The sequence below is a fragment of the Podarcis gaigeae genome, assembly GCF_964106915.1.
Source record: "Podarcis gaigeae genome assembly, chromosome: 8".
Lineage (NCBI taxonomy): Eukaryota > Metazoa > Chordata > Lepidosauria > Squamata > Lacertidae > Podarcis > Podarcis gaigeae.
Window position 1 is genome coordinate 41731574 of NC_139684.1, and position 26504 is coordinate 41758077.

Below are 26504 nucleotides of genomic sequence, written 5' to 3' on the forward strand. Positions count from 1 at the left end.
ATCCAGCAGGGCTTTTCTTATGTTGTATCTATTCAAAAACACCAGCAATCATACTGAGCACAAAATACAACTTCTGATTCAAATACTGTGCAATTGCAAGGGTTAGGATAGCAAAGGCAAGATTAAAAACGTAAGGGAGGTCCCCCACTCTGATGCTATGAAAAACAGGACAAACTGTGCAAAATAAACAAATGTATACAAATGGTATCCAAGGCATGGATTCCAGATGCCATTATAGGGCAAATCCACTAAACTTGAAACTGAGACAGGAGAGAGATAGTTATCATTAAATATAAAAGAACACACTATAGGCAACACTTTTACAAAAACTGAGAATCACAGGCCCAGCGGGAGACAAATGCCCATCATTCCTTTTCAAACAGAGAAAAGATCTACGTACTTGATTAGCAGCTGAGTGGTCCGTCACAGGCGCCAGCTGGACATACTGGACTTGGATATCACTCCCTTGGAGTGGAGATCCATCAACGCCACCAGCTGCAGGATCAGCTGGTGAGGCAACAGCAATCAATCGAGCGCCCGGCAGCACCTGCAGACAAACCAATAGAGAGAGATCCTGTAAGCAGACATAATCACAAAGGTATCATGAAACATCTGGAAGACCAAGAACAGATGCAAGCCCCCCAAAAGCTCAACCAACCCCTTAGTCAGTAACTATTAAGTTAGACTACAAGAGTTCCCAGAAGGAGAGGAAAATATTGTCCTTGTCTGAAAGACTTGATGAAAAAATATTTTTTTCCTAACTCAATAGGCATTTAATGCTTTATCTCTATTATGGTCTAAAATCCAAAGCTTTTTCCATTGGATAAAAACATATTGATTTTCATGATTAATATAACAACGAAGTCCATTGTGTTAAGATAATGGAGTTAAAATTGTGCCAGTTTTATCTTTTATTTATACAAATCTAGCTAGACATTTCTTTGCAACCGGTAAGGTGGCAATATTTTAGGAACAACAAGGAAGCAATTTCCCTCAAACTGTTGAAATCCTGCCCTTGGTAATAAGCACATCATATTTTCCATCACCACTCTGATAATTTCACCATCTTCTCATAAGGACCATTCATAGCAGATTTAACAAAATTAGTGCTCATCAAGTCCTATTTTAATTGAGGAATCATTCATTCACGCAATACTTTTTTCAGGCATGGAAGCATTCGAGATTAAATCCTCATGGTCTCAACAGCTCTTTTAATAAGCAATTCTACAGAACTTGCTGGGGCCACTTCCACAGTCACCTGGTGGGCATGACAAGCTCTGGCCAAGTGAGAGCATTCCATCGAAATATCTGGATTGCTCATATGGTCAAAAGCAGTATCTTGTGAACTAACGACCTGGGGGGGGGGGGAATAGGTAGTGTATACTCATGTTTAAAGAGAATGCATTTGTATTCCGGGACTGTGTATTCAGATTAATTTTACCAGATTTTCCTGTTAATCCAATAAAATAGCTCCTCTACTTAGAGGAAAAAACTGTGCTGGAAACACTTTATTTCCAAGGTCTTGCAAATCTCCCATTCCTGGGCAAGGTGACTGAGTGGGTGGTCATTGAAGGGATCATTTGGATCCCTTCCAATCGGGATTAAGGCCCATCATGGGACTGAAACTGATTTGGTTGTGCTGGTTGATGAACTCTGGTGAGCTAGGGATAGAGGGAAAAGCTGTTTCCTGGTTCTGCTGGATCTTTCTGCAGCTTTTGATGCCATTGCCCATGGTATCTTTCTGGACTGTCAAGAGGAGTTGGGTGCTGAGAGAACTGTTATACAGTGGTTCCATTCCTTCCTCCTGTGTTGTATCCAGAAAGTGGTTTGGGGGATGAGTGTTCAGAGCCCTGGACTCTCACTTGTTGGGTGCCACAGGGCTCCGTCCTCTCCCCCATGCTTTTCAACTCTATATGAAGCCACTGGGAGAGATAATCAGGGGGTTTGGGTTGGATGTTCACCAGTATGCGAATGGTACCCAGTTCTACCCCTCCTTTAGATCAGAACAAGAAATGAGAGGTTCATTTTATTTTTGTGGATTTTTTTTTAATGCAGGAAGAACACAAATGTACTAAACTCTGATATATACCATTGTTATACCCAACCCCTAGAACCTCCTTTCTTAGCCTGGTATTTGCAACAAAAAGGATCAAATTGGTATTTTCTGTTTGAGGCACAAAAGGAATACAGATGAGAGGATCTGGTGTCATAGCTGGCAGAGCAAACTTTTAATGTCAATGTATTCCTTAAATATTTGTATTATTCTGAAGATGGACCAATTCTTTCACAGCAATGGATCATCTTCATGTGTTGTAATAACACCTTTAATTACAGGGCTTCCAGCACTACAGTACTCCCGCTTTGTAAATTTGTATGAAGTGTCATAAGTAACTGGTTAAATATTTTGCTAACAGTAAAAAAATACCAGACTTGTTTGTAAGTAAACTGTAGACACAAGTGGAATGCTGAGAATAACTAATGGGTTCTTCCTCCACACAAATCCCTGAATAATATGTATTTTGTTTTGTTTTTTAAAGTCCCTTGTTTCTTAAGAGATTGAAAAAAGAGCATGCAAAGCCTCTAGACATACTGGGATGGAAGGGAAGGAGATGCCTCTTAATTAAACCATCTTACTATGATGAAGTTATAGGACCAGAGAGCAAGCAAAGTGTAGAGATTCTAATCTAATTTATTTTACAGCTGTTCAAAACTACTGTCCTGCCTGTGGAATTATTACTGAGACAGATAAGAACACTGGTAAAAAAAGAGACGTCTTTTCCCCCAGCTCGTCCTTTTACCGAAGAAGAATGTGAAAAGGAAGCCAGTATAGCGTTGTAGTGTATTATTTTTGAATTTGCTGAGCCAAAGTGTGGGCCAGTCCAGACTCAGTCACGGCTCAGTACATTTCACTCCTCTCCAGTTGGCTCAGGATCTCCTTTTTGTTATCAAATGACAAAGAGGACCTACCATATAGTCCAAAAGCACCACTACCCCCACCAACCACACTGTCTTCAGCAGACAATGCAAATAACCACCAAGCTCTACAAAGAAACACATTCAAACATCCCCCATTTCTCATCAGGACTTCAGAGAATATTTAGAGATGTGCTTTTACAAGCAATAAAATATTAACACAGCTGTGCTGAATCCCTAAATCTTTTAAATGCTTTTTTAACGGGTACTGGATGGTGGCAGGCCACCTTCAGGGAACAACCATTCTCACAGATAATGCGAGACTGTGTTTCTGCAAATCATACAGTTACAGTACTAAGAATTCTTTTAGGGATTTTTGGACTCAAACTACAGAGCTGTGGTAGCTAAAATGTAGCTTAAAAAGTCAGCAGAGATTTTTTATTTTTTGCGATTTTGCAAGATGGGAAAATAAGTTCAGATAAGACTGGTTTGCCAAAATTCACTAGGGATCTGTTGCATCACCCCTGACAAATCAATGAGCATAATTAGAGGGGAAAGTGTGATTCACAGTGCTCATCCCATCCTTCTTCAGGCTGACACTGCCAGGTTATGGCAGGAGTGTCTACACAGGTTGCCCTGATGCAACTATTTCTTGCAAGTGGCTGCAATGCCCAGCCTGAGAGGTTTGCCCCAGGGCCCTTTCCAATGTTGCCAAAGTTCCCGGGGCCTAGCTGGATGCTGTGAACAATCCAATCACAGTGCAAGAAATCCTGGAAAAAAAGATCTTGCCCCAAGCAACCACTTAGCTAGTTCTGCCAGGCGCAGAAGCTCCAGTGAGCGCAAGATGCCACATGCTTGCAAAGTCTTGCCCTATTTACTTTCAATGGAGAAAGCAGATTTTCTCTGTCTTTGGACATCTAGATCTGGATGGAGGAGTGCACAGTGTGAGACTGGGAACTGAAGAGGGAGCGCCCACAGTACTTGCCTATGGAAGTTTATGAGCTTTTTAAAAGAAATACATTCCTGCTCAGAAGTTTCCAAAAACATTTAAAGGAGACAGGAAAGGATAACAGATAAATACTAATAACCGTGGCACAATTGTGCTGAGGCTACAAATGCAAGGAAGTCTTTGTTCTTGTACAGCAAAAAAAGCCTGGAGATCTATGTGAGAACTTTGGCAAGTGGTTCCTGAGCAAGAATACTGCCTTTGTCCGGCTGTTCATAGGATCTCTAGACCACCAGTTCAGTTCTGTATTCCTTACCTGATGCTGACCTTAAAATACAAAAGGAACCCTTCTATGAAAAACCCTAAACAAACAGCTTGCCCCAAGGCTGAACTTTCTTTTGCAATTCCAGAGGGCTTCTTAGACATCCTTTCACACTGATACAAAATAGGTAATATAAGATGGTCAATAAAACCAAAGAAAATAGAAGTGCCCTTCCAGTTTAACAAGATACTATAGACAAATGGAAAAGTGGGGAGGGGAAAAACGCTGTGAAGATGCTCCTCTCTCCCCTGCCCCCCCCCCTTAGGAGCAGGAAAGGAGTTCAACACTTTAGGCCCAGCTTTGAAGAGAGAGAAAATCAGTTTTAGAAGGTCAAAGAAGAGATATGCTGTGACTTTCTGAGGGAAAATCATTTTGCTTTCCATTTACTTTTGTTGTTGCCGTCCAACATATGGAAGGCCAAAGGTCTCCCACCCCAAATTACACTAAATGGCAACGGCTCTTTGAGGTTGATACAAGAATACAGTGGTACTTCAGGTTAAGAACATAATTTGTTCTGGAGGTCCGTTCTTAACCTGAAACTGTTCTTAACCTGAGGTACCACTTTAGCTAATGGGGCCTCCCGCTGTTGCCACACAATTTCAGTTCTCACCATGAAGCAAAGTTCTTAACCCGAGGTACTATTTCTGGGTTAGCAGAATCTGTAACCTGAAGCGTTTGTAACCTGAAGCGTCTGTAACCCGAGGTACCACTGTATTTCCCAGCCTGGAAATGCCAGAGATTGAACCTGGAACCTATTGTATGCAAAGAATGCATTCCACCACAGAACTACAGCCTTTCCCCTACAGTCATTTAGAACATGCTGGATTCTATGAAGAAAGGTAAGGTTCTCCATCCCTCTTCTGCATATTCCACATATTGTTGGAGCATGGACAACTGCTGCACAATGGGTTGTATCCAGCTATATTTGACTATCAGCCCACTGGAATTATGGGACTTCAGTTGGTCACGTTCATCAATTTCAATTGGTCTATTCTGAATAGGACTAGCATTAGATACAACCCAATGTCAATTATTCTGATGGGTGGATCAAAGCCCCTCAACTCCTGACTTTTTGCACATTCTCACAACAATGGCACTATGAAGGCGGTTGCATTACGAATTCTAGACAAATAGTAAAATTAGAAAAAAATGGCCCGAGCCAGAATGCACATCTTTCTCTGCCCCCACCCTTCATTCCTTTTAAAAATAGTTTCCATCTGCAACGAATAGCTCCCAATTAGCATTTAACTATCAGACCAGGAAAAAAGTATTAAAAGGTAACATATTTTCCTTCTTCTTTCCCTTGCCTCCCTAGTTCTCTCTGAAGGCAAAGCTTCCAAACCCTAGTAACTGCTCAGGTCACATATTTGGTTCATTAATATTTACTGCTCACAATTATTCTTCAGGGAGCCACCATATATATGTTCATTTTTAACTTTAAGTATTTCCATGCAGGAGGATAATTCTAAGGAACAAAAACCTGTTCTCTCAAAAGGACAAGTTCTTCAGTCTGCAGTCAAAGCTATATTGGGTATACAGTTTTGTTACTGCTGCTTTGAGTGGTGTGTTGTTTTTAATTAGGTTGTGCAAATCCCAAATTTGTTTCCTTTTTTAAAAATTAGGAACTCAGCAATGCGCAACAGGACTGCTCTCATTTTATCTTCTCATTATTCCTTCCTGTCTCCTAGATTATGGTGCAATAAAAGAAATTGTTCCTTTTACACATAAGATTTTAATTATTTTGTGTACAGCTATTTAGAAACCATTCATAACTGAAATATTCAACAATGCAAATAACAGCTTCAAGAATTTCTGCATGAACTTTTTTTTAAAGTGCAGGGAGGGAACAGAAGAAATATGGTGTCATGGACCAGCTTTTGTGGACTGCGAAGCAACCGTTTAAAAGTCTGGAAGTCTGCTATGGCTGAAGAAATTCAGGGCTGCTGGTAGACCTTTGGATCCTTTAAAGCCTGCTCTGATTGACCTCTAATATAATTTCAGGACTAAGGTTCCTTCTTCTGGAGAAATTGCAAGGAAATAGAAGCAGCTGAGCAAGAAAACAGGAGAGAAAAAATATGTTCTAGAATGGATCCATTACTTCCAAAGGCTATTTGGGGAGCTTCTGCATTTTTGCAAAAGAAACATACCTGTTAACCCATCTGATCTCACATTATCACAAGGAAAAGAGAGTGCTTGCCTTTCTAACTAATGTGGGAAGTATTTCTTACATATATTTAAGTTCGGATATAGTGTACTGAAATTTGGAGTAATATTTACAACCAAATACTTGCCACCAAAGTGACGGTTAAGTACCGGTAGTTTAAAGTGTGCTATCATCAACCCAATTCTGCATAGGCTCTAAATCCGTCAAGATGCAATTTGCTTAACTTCCATTAATCTAGTTTAGTTTTCCTTTCCTGGATTCCTTAGCCAACATGCTTTGAAAACTGAAACCGTTTTTAACTCTACCAGGAGGTAGAAAAGGAAACCAATAATTGTACAGATATTATTCATTATCTTGACTCTTTCCTGGTGTAATAAATATTACCACCTGACCCTCAAGTTTATCATCTGCTTTTAGTTTTCACATATCATCAGTAGCAATTGATTTGGTAAAGTTCTGCTCTATATTACTCTCAGCATGTCCAAGAAATATGAAGTCCATTACGTAATGGTTAATGATACAAAACCAGGGGTTTTTCCCCAGCTGGAACTCAGTTCTGGCACCTGTCAGGTGGGTGCCATTGCCGTTATAAGAAAAAAAGTGAGGCGCCCATGGTGAGTTTGGGCACCCCTTTTTTCTAGAAAAATAGCCCTGTACAAAATTAATGTGAAATGCCTATTTGGGGCAAACATGACTGACCTGAGATAGACAACAACTGGCATGCCAGGGCTTATTATATTGGAACTATGTGCAGCCTTCAAATAAGAGTTGTTCTCTTACTGTCCTAGCATGAAGACTCTGGAGCTCTGAAAAGGAACAGAAACCATTTCAGGGGCAGGAGCTGGCAACTCTAGTGGGCTACCAACAAGCCCAGGACTTGCCTTTGCGCTCTGCTGTGATCCAACAGCTGGCATCTTTTTGGATTTGCTACTTTATGAATAACAACATACCACCCAGGGCTTTTTTTCAGCCGGAACTTACAGGAATGCCATTGCCCTTATAAGAGAACAAGGGAGGTGTTCATGGTGAACTCTGGCAGCTCAAAAAATAGAAGTGATACCACCGTACAAGCATATAATACTCATCTCATAGATCATACTGCATCTATGACCCAGAAAATATATGCTGGAAATCTAGATACTCTGTGGACATTTTTCCCCACCACGGCTAGGATGCAGGGCCAGCAAGAGCCTACCATGGAGCCAAAGAGCAACGGCAGCTCTTTAAAACCATGTTTGGCTCTGTGCTTCTTGAAAGCAGCCCGTGGGGTCAGTTAGCTGGACAGAATATGCATTCTAATGCTTCAAACATGATATACAAAATGGATGGAAGACATGCACCTTTAAACAAACAAATCATTATATTAAGGCCTCCTGCCCCATGTACCAAAACATTTTCCTTCTCTTCTACATATTCTGCCTAATTGTTAGGCCAAACCTAATGCAAAGGCCATAAAGGAGCAACCAAAGGATGTTCCCCAGGCCTGTTTGGAGAACACCAGCAAGCCAAAAAATGCAACGTATGTTCAGCAGCAGGAGCAACAGCTGCAGCATAAGAACCAAAAGCAAAGACAAATAGCTTCCAGGGGAACAAGAATAATCACAGTAATTAAAAACCAATCTGTGAACTATTAGCTCAGCTGAAAGAGTTTCAAAGCTGCAACGGCACATCAACTGACAGGCTGTGCTATCAATGGATTCCAATGCAGAGAATGTACTGGCTTCTGCATGTCCAGCTCCTCCTTAACTTTCATGTTTTAAATGCACCTCTGACGATGTTACAAACTTGGATTTTGTATTTCTTGTGTTTTTGTGTTAAAATGCAAACCTCTCTGATTTGCTCTTTATTTATAACAGTTTCCACCAAAGGTCAGCGTGATGTAGTGGACAGAGTGCTGGACTAGGACCTGAGAGACCAGGGTTCTGGGTGACTTTGGGCCAGTCATTAGCCCCCCACCCCACCCCAGCCTAACATACTTCACAGGTTTGTCACTGGGATTAAATGTGGAGGGGTATCTGTGCCACCTTGCACTCCTTTGAGAAAATGGAGGGATATAAATGCAATAAATAAAGAAATAATTTCAAAGTGGCTTGGAGACTTCAAGGACATAAAATTGGTTTGGTTTTCATAGTGATGTGCTCCTTTTAAGGTAAAGGTAAAGGTACCCCTGCCCGTACGGGCCATTCTTGACAGACTCTAGGGTTGTGCATTCATCTCACTCTAGAGGCCGGGAGCCAGCGCTGTGACGAAGCTGCTCTGGCGAACCGGCACCACAGGCAGTTTAGTACAGGATCTATTTACTGCTGAAATCAAAAATATCTCTCTCTCTCTCTCTCTCTCTCTCTCTCTCTCTCTCTCTCTCTCTTTCTCTCTCTCTCTCTCTCTCTCTCTCTCTCTCTCACACACACACACACTGTTTAACCAGGAATCATCAGGGCCCCACAACAGTTAAAAAGAAAAGATAGCAAGCAATTATGATGCACCAAACAATAAGACAAAACAAACACTTCATGGTGGAAATCAGATTGGAAAACTGGCATTCATACAAAGGCACGCTTTCTAATGAATCATTGATTAAAGTGGGAACGCAATTTCAGGATATTATCTAGTTGCTGGAGGAAAAGTTACCTCATCTAGGTCCCTTGTCTGTAAACCATTACAGAGGCTATTCTAGGGGGAAGAGATCTGAATCCAAGATATGCTAGCAGCGTCAGATTCATCACCAGGAAAGTTGGGTTTTATTTATATATATATAAATTTAATTATGCATCATGGTTTCAAGAAAGTTTAATTTTCTCCAATTATGCAACTGGATAATTTGTTCAGAAGCTCTTACTATGTGTGATTCTGGTGAGGATTTACAGCATCACTGTATAACAAAGACAATTTTCTGGATTATGTTACAGGGATTTCATTTTGAAAATCAATTATTGTCCTAAATGTCCAATACCTCTGACTTTCTTTTTCTTTTCTTCTTTAAAGGTAACACATTTATTGCTATTCCTATATTTAAAGTCAAGAATGGGAAAATACCAGGTGCTTGTTTGACTAGGCATACAAAAAACATTTAATGCTGTGTTCTAGAATGTGAAATATTCTAAGAAAAACTCCTCCTCTCTGTGTTGCTTTATAGACTCTATATTCCAAAATTTGGAATTTGAGAATTTTACATACTGTTCCAGATCCTATTATGCCTTTTAAAAATGTGAGCATGTGTGGGCTCTGTACCACAGTGCTGTCAAAGACCATTACCCCAGAGCAAATATAATCCCTGTTCCAAAATTGTTCAGGTTTATACTTATAGGAAGATTATTTAATTTTGAATGTCAAAGTTCTGGCAGAATACCTGGTACCTAATAAAAACAAAAAAAATCCTTTCCAGTAGCACCTTAAAGACCAACTAAGTTAGTTCTTGGTATGAGCTTTCGTGTGCATGCACACTTCTTCAGATACACGTATATCTGTGTATCTGAAGAAGTGTGCATGCACACGAAAGCTCATACCAAGAACTTAGTTGGTCTTTAAGGTGCTACTGGAAGGAATTTTTTTTGTTTTGACTATGGCAGACCAACACGGCTACCTATCTGTAACTGGTACCTAATAACAAAAGCAAACAATCCCATTGGGAACTACTCTTGCACCTGTGAAACTGAACTGAACCCGTAATGATTAGCTTTGCATGTGAAGATGAAGTGCAGTTTTACATAGATTCACTATGGGGTATCCCTTATTACAGTAAACATTCCACATGGACTGGAAGTGAAGGATGAGGTCACAAGGAGAAAAGCTTTCCTGGTCAGTGAAGGCAAATTCTACATCAATACACAAAGCTACAAGCCATTGTGGATCCTGGAGAATGCGCGTTGCAAACCCTCTACTTCTTCTGTTAAGTTGTTTTCTTTGGAGTCACTGCCAAAAGCTAATTGGCTGGTCATAGTTCAGGCTCAAGTTGGCTTAAGCAGTTAAGGAAGACTCTGCATAAACTGGCTTCGGTAGACTGGCAGACTTGCTCATACACCAACAGTAACAGATGTTTAATGGACTACTTCTTGCCCCAAGAGGCTCTTTTACTGAACTCTCAGGCCATTACCAAAAATGAGCCAAACTACAGTGTTTGAAAGTGAGCCGATACATTGACTGGCCAAAGGCTTCTAATAAAAGCAGCCAAAAATCTGAGGCTGTTTAAAAAAAAAAAAAACATGCACAAATATCCCTCGAACCTTTCCTTTTGAAGTACAACCTGAGCCAGATTCTATAATTAGTCTCTGTTCTGAGAAACATACAGAGGACAGCTTAAATGCTTGTCTACGACTTGTTACTTTGGGAGGTGGGGTTGTACAAACCTACAGTAAAGCCTTGCTAAAGAAACTGACTTCTCATGGAAGTGAATAAACCAAGATCAGGGAAGTGTAATCAGGACTTAGCTGTTGGAAATACAACAGAAGGGTAAGGACCAAGCTAAATGGCAATAGCCCAATTGCTTCCCCCACTTCTCCCCAATATGGGCTCTGCAGTGACTAATAAGTAGTGACTTGCCAAACTGGCTGGCTAGTGGGAAACATCCGGTTGCAACACGATGTAGCCAAAGTGGAAAATGATTGCCAAATATACTTCAAGGTCAAGGAGGACTTATTCCTTTTGTATAAATTTACACAAAAGTGCCTTCTAGACCAATAAATGTGAACAAGGGGTCTAAGTCATGTCTGATTTGCCCCTTGAGAAATTCCTTATGGAATTAGTTTCATCAGAGTGCAAGAGCTCAGTTAAAGGGCTTAAAGGCAAGAAATATGGATGTCTGCCAAAGTCTGCACAAAGTTCAAGAGGAAATAACATCCTAACCAATTTTTGTGCAGCATCTTATCAGCAAAAACTGATTATACACTCTGATGAAAAGAATGGATAGGGGAAAACATTCACAGCCAGGGGTCTTTGGCTTTCAACCAGGAACTGCTGGTACCTAGACATGAAGTAACAGTAAAAGTAACAGTAAAAGGTTACAACTTGCAGCTTCATAGCTCAGTAGTGGACTAGCATAGGATAGTAGACCCGAGTCTTTTACTGGAATTTCTTGTTTGGGATCTTGGTTTAAATCCTTACCAGCCTACAAAGCTCACTAGGTGGATTTAGGCAAGTTAATATTTCTTAAGAAAGTTTCAGCATAGTCTGGGAGCCCACATGCAAGTCCCACATAGTTCAGAAGTTGTCCTAAGGCTGCTCAAGAAAAAGACCAGCTATCCGTTATCTTATAGCTACAAGCTGGAACTGAGGGAGCCAGGAAAAGACATCTGGCAAGAATAGTGTGCTTTGTGTTCAGACAAGCAAGTAGTAAGACGACAATGGCAAGGTGGTGAAAATTCTTGTGGAATAAACTTCATTATTTATTTGCCATCTAACCAGTGAATGTGAATCGCGTTCAGTGTTGCCTTTTGTCAACCTCAAAAGGCAAGCAAATCAAATAATGTTTGTGTTGAGACCATATTTATCATTAAAATCACGTCAAAATAAACTCACTTTTAACTAGGTAATTACCATTGCTCGTGCCAAGGAATTATGGTAACTGTAGTTTGTTGAAGGTACTTGGAATCCACTAATAATTTTACACTGCAAAGCTGTGCTGATCTTCCAAAGTTCACTAGCATTACTTGGGCACAGTATCCTAGTCTTAGAAAAACTAAAGTAGCCCTTTGGTTTACATTCAAAACATCAGGGCTATGCCAAATTCCACTGGGGGGGGGGAGCAGAAACAAGTAGTAAAAGTAAGTAAACTTTACAAATGTTTTAATTTACATCATAACTGGCAGGAGGAGTTTTCAAAAGAGAATTACAAGCAAAACAGCATATAAAATATGGCTTTTGTTGTCAGGGTAACAAAACATTGTTCCAACAGCATGTTACAGAGCAGCACAAAGCTGGTAGAAATTTGAAGGAAGAGCTGACAGTGGTTCAAATCTCATGTGAGCAAAAGCACAGGACAGCTGGGTTTCCCTTGCAAGTTCAAGAGAAGGAAATAAATGCAGCATCTCCTGAGCTTTACCTGAGCAATTATGCAAATTGGCCCAACTTGGATCTGAAATCAGGCCCCAGCACTTTACAAAATACACACATCTGCCACTCTGGTTGCTGCACGAGAAGAGAATCAGCAATTAGAAAAATAATGAAAAGCACACAGAAGTTGCCAACAGGCAGATGCTTGATATCTCTTTGCCAACAAAGGATGTCATGAAAGTTGGACCACTGGGCACGGGTTCAGGGTCCCAGGCAGCCCAGGGGGCTTTGCAACATGAACCAATAAGCACCCCAACACCACTTGCTCACCTAGCCAGACAAGAAGGAGGGAAGGAGGGAAGAGTGGTGCCACTGCTTCTCCCAACAAAAAGTGCAGGGCAATTGCTGCCAATCACATCCCCTTTGCAATGATGGAAAAAATGAAGTGGGATTATTCTATTGTGCCTTTAAAAATCAGATTTTTTTTTTCATTTTGGTTGAAAGTGTGTTCTCATCTAGTGTCTAGATCCCAAACCCAGCTTAGAACTTTGCTCTCAGAGAAAAGTTATTCATCCATTCTCTCTCTCTGCATGTTTTCTAAGATTTATAGGGCAATATATCTAAGATTAAGAAACATCTTAATAAAATCATAGAGGGCAATGGTGGCAGGTGTGCATTCAGTGCTATCAGCCTCATAAAATCCTTTAAGAAAGGTTCTAAGCAGGCCTTGAGAAGGAATTTTAGTTGATACTATTTACTATATTTTTATCTCAGTATTCAGTCTCCAAAAATGGTTCACCTCAATGAAAAGAGAGTAGCATGGGCCCTGCCATCAGGCTTACACACTAGAAAGATGAAACATACAAGGGAAGAGGAGTGGAAGAGAAAACAAGAAGGAAGATCAGCCCTTCAAGGCCAACACAAAGTGGTAAGCTACAAGCATTTATATGCAATCTGGGCCAAACTGAACTCCCATTGCTACTGTTTTTGTGTTCCCATTCAGTGCCTCTATCTATTTACTTACTTACTTACTTACTTACTTACTTATGCAAATGAATGGCAGCAGTGGTTCCCTTACACCTGCTTCTTCAGCCCTAGGACAACTAACAACTGGAGCCAAGCATTCTTTTTGCCAGGTTTTTTTTGGGGGTGGGCTCAGCAAGTTCCCAGATGCTGCTTCTTCTCTGTCCAGAAGATTGGGCCCAGTTGGTCTCCTAACTAGCCATGGTGTTCTTCCTGGGAGGGAAGGGGTGCAGCCTCCCAGTGGCCCTTTGTCCTAAGAAGGGGTGATGCTTAAATAAATATTCTCATTACTTGAAGGAATTTCAGTTCATCCATGGACTGATTAAATATGCATATGACTAAAACAAAACAAAAACAAAAACTTATTTGGTTTGTTTTTAAATGCAGCCACCATTATAAATAAAAAAGACATTCCCTTGTGTGCAGCAATCATGCTTTTTCTAAGATGGTGCCTGCCATGAGCAGTTTTTGCCCACCTTAATGGCTTTCTAATCAATTGATTCAACTGATCAGATTGTTAAAGGAAGGAGCAGCAGGAATTTTTTTTGTCCCTTCAGAAGGATGGTCTTTATTGAAACTCATTTGACTATTGATATAATATCTGCTTTATAGGGGAAAAGTGCTTTCTCTTTGGAATGCCAGCTTGAGGCTCATATTTTAGACCCCTAAGTAGGCAAACCCCATTATTTTCAGCCAACTCTTTCACAGCACAGAACAGGGAAGAGTCTGCCATAAATGCACCACACATCTGCTTTCTCTTTCATCGCAGCAAAGACTGGACAAATGTTTATTATCCCCTGGTGAAGGATGAAAGGATGTGTCTTTCACACCAGCCTAAGGATCCAAACATATTATTTCTTATTTTAAAGCCTAGAATCCTAGAAGGCTATCAGATTGTTTGGCTATGTCTTGTTCTAAATGTTAAGGTTACACAGATGGTGACTTCCCATTTATGCAAGGCTCTGTAGTTGAAGACATTACCTCCCTCTTCCCCAATCAACTTTATTGAACTTAATGCCAATAATCTGACATGTTAACACTATATAGCTCCTTTAAAAAGTGAATTGGGATTCAGTTAAACTTCCCACTGGGAAAATCAAGTGAAAACTTCTTTGTTCTAGTCAGGATTTTAGAGTTCAGTGGGTTGATTGCATGAGAGAAATTGGATCCAAAACAGTTCAGGTGGATTCCTGGTATTGGGCTAACTGTCACATATTGGATCCTAGACAAACCCCAAACTTGTTAATGCTAGGCTATTTTCCAAGCTATTCTGGACTTCAAGTCCCAACATGGCAACTCTCCTTGAAATGTAAGCTTGATCAACGGTTTATATAACGTTTTTATCCTGCTGTCACTAATGAACAAAATTATCCATATCATAAACAGCACGATAAACCTGGCTGTGACAATGTGTTATCTCAGAGCCATGTGCTCTCTCTCTTAAACTTTATTCCTTATTACTTAGTTGCTACTGAGGAGTGCCTACTCAGTGGTGTTACTTACAAAAAAAAATGTTTCATGCACACAGTAGTTATTAACAGTTGGTGAAAACCAGGATAGATGAATGTTAAGAAAGATGTAAGATTATTAACAATATGGCACCAAAAAGCTAGTTAAAAGGAGTATGAAGATAAATGAAATTATAAGAAAAGGTAAATTTTGGATAAATATTATGTTAAAATTAAGCTTCTAAGCTTGGGGGTTATACTATCTAAAATTAGGGATAATATTGGAAAATTATAATACAAGAATTGAATCAAGGTGATAAATTGCTGGGTAAAGATCGAAAATTTGGAACGCAGGAACGAGAGATGTGAGGAAGTCCAAAGAAGTGAAGAAAGTATGGTGATTGTAAAACTATATGTTATGTTCTTTGTTTCTCTTTTTTATTGTATTAAGAAAATCTTTAATAAATATTTATTAAAAAAAAAGAAAACCAGGATAGTATACCTTTATCTGAGCTCAAGTGAATATATTATAAATTTGACATGAAGCTCAGATATGGATGTAAAGATATTTGTGCATTAATAAAAGAGTTTACTTACAGAAAGACTTCCCAGAAGCTTATGAAATGAGCATTCCTCTGTGGAAAATATGAATATTTATTTGCATCAGCCACTAGGCTTTGCAAATCCCTATGTGAAAGAATATTTGCTTTCGTTGGTCCAATAGCTTAAGTTGTATTGAAGGGTGCTCAGTTATCAAAACTGAACAAAACAAATCTCCAAGAGAGTCCTGAGGAGGTCTGCTGCCAAGTAATTGGGCCGGGTAGACCAGGACTTTGCTAAAGGCAACTTGTTATACTCTTTATGTGCAGCTGCAGCAGACCCGCCAGCATCTCTAGTTCCTTTGTGGCCCATCACAAGTGTTGAAAAGTCTACAACTCCACCTTGCTTTGCTGTAGGGCTTTGCACTGGCCCAAATGACAGTCCCAGTCAGCTATTCCTGGCCTGTGGCTGACCTTGAGACAGCCCCCTCACAATACAAAAATATATTTTTTGCTATCACCTGACCCACTGGGCCAGCCAAAGTCCTCTCTGATGCCTTATCCGATTAGTGTCCAGCATGCATGGTAAGTTTTCCAATAGGCAGATGATTGTCTTTTAAAGAAAAGTTTTTTGAATGTCTCCCAGTTTCTTTATGGGAAGCAGAGAGAGCAATATGGGGTGTGAATTTGAAGCAGATTCTATGAAAGTTCTGGACCCAAAACTGTTGTTTTCTTAGTGTACACATCTGGCTTTCCCCAGTATACTGCCAGTTCTGTAACTCAGTTGAATACCCAACTGGGAGAATATAAAACTAGAATGGAACCAAAAATAAAGGCAAGAAGCACTAATTTGGGTTCAAGCAACACTTGTAATTAGCTGAACTAACCAACTAATATTTACTAATGATAAATGCTACTTTTGTATAAAAGCATAAAATGCAGAAATTGAGTTTTGAAGATGCAAGAAAGGTATCTTTTCTTTTGCACACAAAAAGAAGACTTTGAGAAAACTAGTTTTCTCACAATTAGAAAACAAAATGAATAAAACACAAGCATGTAGTACCTATTGTTCCCTGCTTGCTGAACAAAATTGTCTTTCACCAGCCAGAAAGTTTTACTCTATTTTCAGGGAAAATGGCCAGCAATCAACACTGACAGGTTGCAGCTTGAGCATGTTAAAAGTCTGAGAAACTAATTAATGCAACAGAGGTCGCAATCCTTCTTTTATTTTACATACACAAAATCTAGGATTTGGGGCTTCACCGTCTCCCCGTTTTCCTCTTAAAATCCATAAGCTTTAAAATAAGAAGAAACCAAGAGCCATATTTAAGAAACACAAAACTATAGAAACACACTGCAGCTGGTATATTTTATACTCCCCTTTCCAGCTGCAGTTATCTAATGTAGATCTGTAAACTCAAAAAACAATTTCATGTAATCTCCTAAACGTAACCTTTCATTGCAGACCTATATAGCTAGTATTGCTGAACTCCTTAAAATAGATTAAGTTTTTTAAATGGGGGAGGAGCCCATTTGGAGTGGATAAAATCTGGTTTTCTTACAGATTACAATGCAGTTAGATTTGCAGCTATCATATAGTTTCTGCAACTGCCTTGGGACTGAAAAATGGTCCTCCATATGTAGGTGAGAACATGGTACAGCTGTGTGGAAAAACCACCATCCATTTCTGTTTCTTCATGCTCTCCCCCGTGCTGGACTACTTGCCCCACTCTAGTAGTTGTGCTGACTTAAGAGGGCTAAAAAAAGCCCCTCTGGGTAGATAAGAAAGGAAGAATCTAGCCATACGTTTGCAGTTAATGCACAGAAGAGACATTTAGGTATCATTCCAACTATATTTCCCTTCCCTTCCAAATAAAGACGGAATTCCCAGAAACAAATCTGTTCCCAGAGTCCCAAGCCTTCCTGTGGAGAAATTCTGCATCTGGTTATGTCTTGCTATAAATCATGGCATTCATGGAAAGAGATCTCCAAATTTCATGCTACATGACCTTACACTATGTGACTTGCTCAAAATCCAGCTCTTATTTGCAGTACTTGCACGCAGCATTGACAGTTGATCACAAGTAGTGAATCCCTAACCTATCCTGAAGGAAAGGAAGAACAACCTATTTTGACCAGTTATTACAGTGTAGCAATTTTCTAAGTTTTCCAAAGGAAACTAACAGGGGCATAATCTACCACCAAGCTCCTTGCTCAGAAACTGACGAGAGAGAGAGTGAGAGCGCGCATGCAGAGTTAATTCTGGTCTTGGGTGACATTTTATCAGATGTGCTCTGTGTGTGTGTGTGTGTGTGTTTCATTGTTCTGTACTGTACTGTAAAGTGCTCAGAAATCATTACTGTGAAGTAGTATGGGAATTTAATAACTATTTTTTAAAAAAAATAATAATGTAGAGGAGTGCTCAGTTGATGGCTCTCCTTCAAATTGTGCTCCAAATTGGCTTTAGGTGAAGCATCTCTTAAAATCTGGCGCTGCATTGTGCACCAGCCAGAGGATATGAAAAATTGGGAGCTCGCATGACCCGGAGGAAAGAGAGAGGTTGATTTGGAACTGGCAGGCCTGATTGTCACATCAGATCTCTTGCCTCAGCTCCTCATCTGTATAGGAGAATAATAGAGCTGCAGTCTCAAACTGTTTAGTCCATCAGTTTAAAACTTAATTTATAACTTAGTGAGCAAATATTAATTGATAGGTCAGATATTTAATCTTGATAGGTTTGAGATCATTTTCTTGTGTTACGTAATAGGGACTGAAGAATACAGTATCATAGGAGAGTTTTTATTTCAAATAAATGATTATTAAATGGTGAATCATTTCACAATCCTTCCGTATCTCAATAGATGCCTATACTGAGTGTTGTTTTATGCACATTTAATTTGCTCAGCAGTCTAAGAGTAGATAATTAATCAACTAATATTCTTAGTTGACAGCTGGTAAGGAATAGTAGTGATCTACCTCACAGGGTTGTTAGGGCAAGCACATAATAAACGGCTGTTGGAATTGTGTATGGTAGTAATCAAATATATAACTCTCTAGGAAATTCGCAGTTTATGAAAGCTCTCTCTCGCTCTCACTCTCCAGTCAGCTGTGTCATTAGTAAGGCTGCTCACATTTTTATGAGTATTTGACATATGGGACTTTCTATGAGATTTTGATATTTTTATAATACGTTTCATCTGCTTCAACCCTGGCTTCTGCCTTGAATTCTCTACATGGATTGATGGCTGCCCTCTGGCTTCTTTCCCCTTATGTTCATACTCTGTCATCCCCTCCACCAAATTCAGCACATGAACCTCCTAGCATGTATCTTTAATAAAATTTAATAAATATATTAAAAAAGGAAAGTGATGGTTTCAAATAAATTTGGCAAATTAGAGAAACGTATGAGCTGATGTAATCTTCCTGTTTCACAATGAATCAGATATTAGTTTGCCAAAAATTGGTTTTTTTTGTTTTGGCAAGGGCCAATATGGCAGCAGAAGGAGGCAGTGTGCCTGAGGGAGATCAGGAGGGCTTTGGAGCAGGGGAATGCAGCCAGAGGCCATGAGGCAAGGATACAAGGAGAACTTCACTAGCTGAGCACCTAACCCTTTCCCAGACACTGACTGTACTCTTCCAAATGTTTTCTCTGCCAGTGAAATGGTACAGTGAAAGGAACCCCACCTGACTTTTGGACTTATTTGGCCGGCACAATATTACTGAAGTCACCAGAACCAGCATGCATCACTGGATGCAGTCATAATATAGAATAAGGGCACCTATTTTCTTCGACGGAAAGTTGGGGAAAGTGTGCCATCACTTTTGCTAAGAAGTGTATGCCTTTGTGTGGAAAAAACTAGCTATGAGTAATGTTTACAAGGGACATACTATGGAATGAACCTTTGACGACCTTTGGTATTTCTGTACTGGGTTCAAAATTTGCCACAGTGTTAATTCCCACTGATGTACAAACATACTGTCATTCTGTACAGATAATTGTGCTTTGCTCCTAATGACATTTACTGTGTTCTTTTCAGGGGCCCACACAGGCCTGTGCTAAACTCATTACATGCTTTATTTACAAAGAATTCTTTTGATTGCAGTGCCAAGTTCCACAGAGATTGATGCCCTTCTTGAAATGATTACAAATCAGTGGGGTTTCACAATGCAAGAGCAGGACCCTTGCCTCTGACATTCAAGGATTAATGGCTGGCCTATCAAGACATGCATAAAATGTGATGCAAAGTCCATGTGAACTGGGGTGAATGTGTGGGTACTAGAAAGCTAGAGGAATGTGCAACAGGTAGATCAGCAACCACAAGGGAACTCTGGATGGGTTACCCATTGCTAGCAGCAGCTGGTGGGCCAGTGTAACAATACATTTTAAGATGGTTTCACTTCCAGGTCTGGAAGTGGGTGCTTCTCACAAACAAAGGCCTACCCTCCAGCATGTTGGGTAAAAACAATATTCACGGGGACAATCTCATGGGAGTTTTATATGCTACTTCTAGAGAGAAATATAAATACATGTGAGAAAAATGTTTTCACTCACCGTGATGCAAACAATGTCTGGTTTTCAGTAGGGTGAAGAAGGTACCCTTAATTCTGCATTACAACCAAGATCCTGAATCCAGAGACTTTAATGGTACCGCACCATACCATTAAGCAGAGATATTGAACCCACTACATAAACTGGACCCAGCAAATAAATCAGTCAGGGAGAGTGTCCTGGATTGGCTTCAACACCTTAATGTGTGGATTTAAAACACACAAACACACACACGATTTACAATATAAAAACACAAAAAGATATAACATAGTAACAAACAAAAACAATACCCCTTACAATTGAGGAGGCCAGCAATTGTTTAATTAGCCAAAGGCTATATTATAGCTATATCACAATGTGCTAATATTCTCACTATTCCATCCCCCAACTGTTTTATGAGATAGACTCATTACAATTAATAGCAAACCTAGAATGCAGTTTTTTGCTCAAGCCTATTCCAAAAGCCCATTGCAAAACCTCAGTTTCAGCTGGGACATGCAAGGCCCTGGTGTACTAGCTACAGGTCAGTGCCAACACTAAAACAAGATATCACTTGTTTGGGTGCATATGCTCAAATCAGTAATTCAGTATGCACATATTACAAATAAATATATTGCAGAGTCATCTTGAGAGAATTCATTTGTAGCTATTTGCTTTACATCTGTACTTTAAAGATAATGCCTATTGGTCTGTAGGCAGGTGGAGTGGAGAGAATGGCCAAGTTCTATCTTATTATTGTCAGGCTTATGCCTTCTGCTTCTATAATCTGCAAACAACAGTTTATTGCCCAAGAGGGTAGGAAACTCTTTTGAGGTTCATTTTTAAAGATGAATCTTTGTTTATTCCCAAATTTGATTGCAGCATGAGGCTTCCAGCCAAGGGAAACACAGCAATGAAACTGACCCATTAAACTAAAGGAGTGAGAGAGGGTTCCAGTCTGGGTAATGAAGGATGAAGCTCATGCTAAATTATGTGCTATTAAACAGACATCCAATGGGTGTGACAGTCCTAAACTTTCTCAGAAACTACGAATTAGGCATAGCTGAGATATAAAGGATCAGGGTGAAAGAAAGAAAGAGGGAAAATATCTGTAGTGTTGGCTTTTAAAGAAGTTACATAAATTATGTTTTTCCAGTTGATTATATCCACCAGCCTATGCTTCTCCAAAAGAGCACATGATATTAGGAGTAACCAAAACAAGCTTGATATGGAATGGGAGACGCTTTTTTTTTTAAAGTTGGTTTTGTTTGGAATTCTGTTAGATAACACCCAGAGTGGACCACCAAAGTACCAAGGCAAAGAAACAAAGCTGCACATTTCTCCACATTTACTCATTCTGAGAGAACAAAATGGAATGCCTGAGAAATGCTTCATGGCTTGTTTCTATTTCTTAGCTATGACTATGAAATTCAGAGAAGAAATAAAGTCAAGAACTTCAGCAGAAAGATCAGAAGAAGAGTGGAAAGAAAAAAAAAGTGAAAAGCAGGCAAGACAGCCCACCAAATTCCAACTCTTGGCAAGGCAAGGCAAGGCAACAACTGTCCAACTCCAAAGCAAACTAAGTCACCCAGTTGGCCCTGCCCAAGCAGGTGCTGTGGGGAAAGAAGGGTGAATAATCCATGGTGAGCCAAAGGCACACTACAAAGGAGAAAACACATCCACACACCCCACACACAATCAAAAAATCACTACCAAGCCAACTTGAGGGGGAAATTCTTTTAGCTCAGAACAGGACTAGACAGATGCAGAGCACTACCAAAATTTTATACTATCCATGAATGTGAAAAGGCAAAACTGTCTGCTTCTGGAGTGTGGTGATTATTCCCATTTCAAAAAAAAGTGATAAAGCAAGTAGGAGGAAGTGGTTTATTATACAACCCTCTGCTTTTAAAACCCAAAATAATAACACACATTACTAACAAGTTAAACACAACAATAATCAGAGAAGGGACAGGGAACCCGTGGCTGTCCCTTAAGCAACAGCCAATATGGCAAACAATCAGGGATTATGGGAGTCATAGCCAGCAACTGGGGGTTGCGGGGTTGGCACAGGCTTCCCATTCCAGAGGGATGCGGGTGGCGCTGTGGGTTAAACCACAGAGCCTACGACTTGCTGATCGAAAGGTTGGCGGTTCGAATCACCACGACGGGGTGAGCTCCCATTGCTTGGTCCCAGCTCCTGCCCACCTAACAGTTCGAAAGCACCTCAAAGTGCGAGTAGATAAATAGGGACCCCTCTCCAGCGGGAAGGTAAACGGCGTTTCCGTGTGCTGCGCTGGTGCTGGCCACGTGACCCGGAAGCTGTCTTCGGACCCCGGCCTCTTGAGCGAGATGAGTGCGCAACCCCAGAGTCGGTCACGACTGGACCTGTTGGTCAGGGGTACCTTTACCTTTCCCATTCCAGAAATGTCTGTTTACTATGTTGTGTTTGAACCACCAAGCTACACAAATAGTTACTGCTAACTCCACAGTGCAGATTGTGCTGCCCATGTATTATGACAACATAATAAGGGCAGAAATAAAAATAAGTTTCTCCCCTCTCCCAGACCATTCCCCCAACTCCAGTTGTGAGCTATACAACACACAACCAAGATTTGGGAGGGGAGAGGTCTTGCCAGGACATGGCCTTAGGAAAAAATATAGGGAAATGATAGCTCAGTCCCTCCTGTGAAATTCACCATGACTCCAATCTCAAATGTTTGCTACTCAAGAATGTACGCTGAAATTTCCCATGCGCAAAAGACACCACAAACAGAACCAAAGCTAGGAATAAATCCCACAAAATTCAGCTGAAAGGACAGTCCTCAAGAGAGCCTAAGAGCAGCAACTTCTTACGTAACATACTTTTAGTTATAAGATCAGCTTCTGTTCATCCGCAAAGTGTAAGAAGAGATGCCACTTGAAACCACCTACATGCACAGCTTTTTTGTTCCTTTATGCATTGGGCCTATTAGATGGCAACATCTTGTGTTATTAGACAGTTGCTAAGAAAAGTGTGAAAGCAGTTGCTGGCAGAATTATAGCAGACTTGTCAGTGGCTTTTAAATCAAGGGCAGTTAAACACTAGAGAACTTGAGTATTAAAACCGCACGTATGATATTGCTTCCACTGAAACTCAAGGATTATTCATCATTCTGTTAAAACAGGCATAAGACATTCTGCAAAGCTACTTGACCGTTGCAAGACAGTTATACTGACCCAATGCCTTTGGTGAAATGCTGGCAGCACTGGTGCACTGGTTACAGTTACAGCTGTAAAATGAATGCCGTATAAATCAAAATATACTCATAAACCCCACAGAAGGCTGGCCAGAGAAATGCTGGTCTCACTCACATGCATGATGTTTATTAACTGCATATGCAAGATAGATCATTATATATTAAAAGCCAGTTATCAGCATCATCTGAATAGCAGTGCTGTTGTTGTTGAGTTTGATTGGGGACTTTTTACATGGACTTTGGGCTATAGGAGTGTTTTGTTACTGTTGTTTTTAAAGAGGAAACTTAGATCTTTCACACATGGCCAGGGATGGGATGGCGACTATAAGGTACAGTCTTTATTCCTAAAGCAAATAACTCTTTCATGCTCATTTTAATATATGAGCTACTCCAAATCCCATTGATCCTTCATTTCCTTCTAACTGTTCCCTCATTGTAGCTGGCCTCTGAAAACACTTTCCCACATCTTCATGGCTTGTAAAAGCCAATTCTCGTGCTCTGCTCCATTTTCTCTCTGATATCATTTGGAGCCAGCTTTAATGGAGACTTCTATATAGTCCACACTAGACTGAGAGGATTCCAATGTTAGGTCCATACTAGAGTAACAGAGGTCAACACAAAACAGGGCTAACTGTGTAGATGGGATTGTTTAATTTTAAAAGCAAAGTCGCATATAATTTTTTTGTGCTCCTGGGGCTTCAGTAGAGGCTTTCCTAACGGATCATGCCCTGCGATATGCATGTTTGTGCATGATTTTTACAGGCGCCAACTGGCTCCTAAGTTACATTCTTTTCCTCACTAATAGCCCAACTATCCATTATAAGCTTCTCAGATTTGGCACTGGGCTGTCCAATCACCCTATGTGTGTTGCTATCTCCATCCAAGGAAGTCTCTCTGCATTCTTCCCACACTGTTTCTTTGTGCACACTAACTGCTGCCAGAAATGAATACATTATGGCTGAAACAAAGCCACCGCCACCATGCGCTGAAAAATGAATTGGACAAACTCTTGGCAACACGTTGAAAAGAACAATCTTGTTGTGACAATGGTATCAGCTACATGTTCTGTTAAATATAGTCTTCTTTCCTCAAGATGAGTGAAAAGAATGTTGGTTCCTAATAATTTATGTGAAGCTCATCTTCCAACTGGGGGGGGGGGGGGTTTCTTCTTTTGCATTTGTGCCTCACAATAATGCTTCCACTCCTTGTTTGCCAGGGGTACCTGAAGAGTGTGCTCTCTTTCACTCTCTTACTTCTCTGATGTTAACGCATTGTTATTTGGAAGATCACAGGAGACACTGCCTAGCCTTCCCCGAGCCTGCCTGCTTGCCTGGCCACGGAGGGCAAGGGCTGAGAAGGGAGCCCAGCAGAACTGGTGCCAGGATGGGAGAGTGGACATGCAATGGAGCAGTGAAGTCATAGAGAAAGCACCTCCCACCCGCTCCATTGGTTGATAAAAGCAGCCCCGAACGAGAGGCGGCCAATCTATTTATTTTGCGCTGATCCACATAAATGCAGCCGTGCATGAGTGGGATGCACATAAGTGGGCAGGTGCCTGTACTCAGGAGAGTGGAAAATACTTTTACACATGAATGAAGAAGGAATTCTAAGGATTGATTGATTGATTGATTGATTGATTGATTGATTGATTCATGCATACACCTCTGGAATAGTTTGCGCTTTTGTAACATTTGAAACTGCAGCTGTGCAGATATGGTGGGCAGCATGGCTACTTCTTTGGAGATTTGCAGCACTGGTGGAAAAATGAATCATTTGCTCTCCAATTCTTGACATTAATACTGCAGCATGGGATTCCAATCTCACAGAAATGACAGCCATTCTGCAGAGATACACAGGAGCCAGACCTGTCCCATATGAGTATTTGAGAATATAAAACTATATTATGAATAACTGTAATTAAAGATTCAGGTAGGTAGCCGTGTTGGTCTGAAGAAGTTGAAATAAATTAAAAAATTAAAAAATTGTCCAGTAGCACCTTAGAGACCAATTAAGTTTGTTCTGGTTATAAGCTTTTGTGTGCATGCATACAACGGGTCCCTTGGTAAGGAAGAAGCCATCAAACTTGTGTGTAGTTTTACATTGGTGGGTTTTTGTAACTGCAACTGTACTCGGGGATTAACCAGCTCACACCGCTTATTCTAACAATATCCATGAGTTTGAATGCATTGCATTACTAATAGGTGCTGAGTTTAGCTATTGAGAGCAGAGCCTTTAAATTTCCGCCAAGAAATAGATGCATGCATCAATATATTTCAGTAACACAATATTAAGCACTCTGTTCTCAATTGTCCCATGACTTTATCATAATCTAAAGTATAATATATCTTCTCAAGGTTTAAGAGGAGAATGCCAAAGGCTCTTAAGCCACACACGCTCATGCAACAGATGAAAGCCTGTTACAAACCCTGCTCACGTTCACCATTTATCAAACGGCAAACTCTTGGAAAGCTGCCAAAGCATACCTAAAAATCGCTCAGGCTACCTAAACAGCCACATGCAGTGAATATTTTAACATAGCTGTCAAGGCATGTCCACACGTTTTCAACAGTCTCAGGAACGAGGAACTGGAAGGGGCAGGATGGACGCACACACACGCGCGCACACAAACATAAAGTGCCATTAACTGCTTTTTTTTTCTCACTCCAAACTGCCCTGGTTACTCTTTGTACTGAAAGGCAGTACAGACATCTGACAAATAATATATCAATGAATAAAAATGTTTTCCCTTCTTTTTGAGAAAGTCAGTGCCCTTCCAAATGGCCAGGAATTTGTGGGGTTGGTGGGTATCATTTACATTTGAAAACAAGAAACTGCTTTAAGCTGAGGTTAAACCTCATTCTTATAACTAACTTTTAACACCAGGGCATAACATGTAAAGAAAAATCTTATTTCAATGTATCACCCTACAGCTTCGGGGGGGGGGGAGAGACCCCACGTCACAGGTGTAGTATCTCTTCCACTGCCTTGGATGCTGCATTTCACCATTGAGTAATTTCTGTGCATTACAGAAAGATGCAGTTCAGCAGCAGAAGCCCAGAACTAAGAACCAGAAAAATGGGTATTTCAGCCTTTCCAAACTGCTCCTTTTGCAATCTGCAAAATGAGAGATTTCAAATGGGGCTGAAATAGTTTAAGACGGGGGTTCAAAACTCTTGCCCCTGCACTGACCCTGTGCTAGTGAGTGAAACAGTAGGGATAAGGTGTTGAGAATATGAGACAGCACTAAATGAAGGACGTACCAACTGCCTTCTGGAATGTCATAATCATTTGGCTGCTTCTCTCTGGCATTCAAATCAGAGGCAGCTTTTGCCTCACTTGGGGATTGTAAGAAAATGTCAATATTTTCAAATGCTCAGCGCCATATCAGCCTGCACGG

General features: G+C 40.4%; 1 protein-coding gene across 2 annotated transcripts in view; it reads right to left on the bottom strand.

The window, feature by feature from the left end:
• The window catches only part of BANP (BTG3 associated nuclear protein), a 153482-nt gene that overhangs the window by 10799 nt on the left and 116179 nt on the right, over positions 1 to 26504 (bottom strand). For both annotated transcript variants that reach the window (XM_083754570.1, XM_083754571.1), the window contains exon 12: positions 401 to 547. In XM_083754570.1, the coding sequence (XP_083610696.1) occupies positions 401 to 547 (147 nt within the window). The remainder of the gene's footprint in view (positions 1 to 400; positions 548 to 26504) is intronic.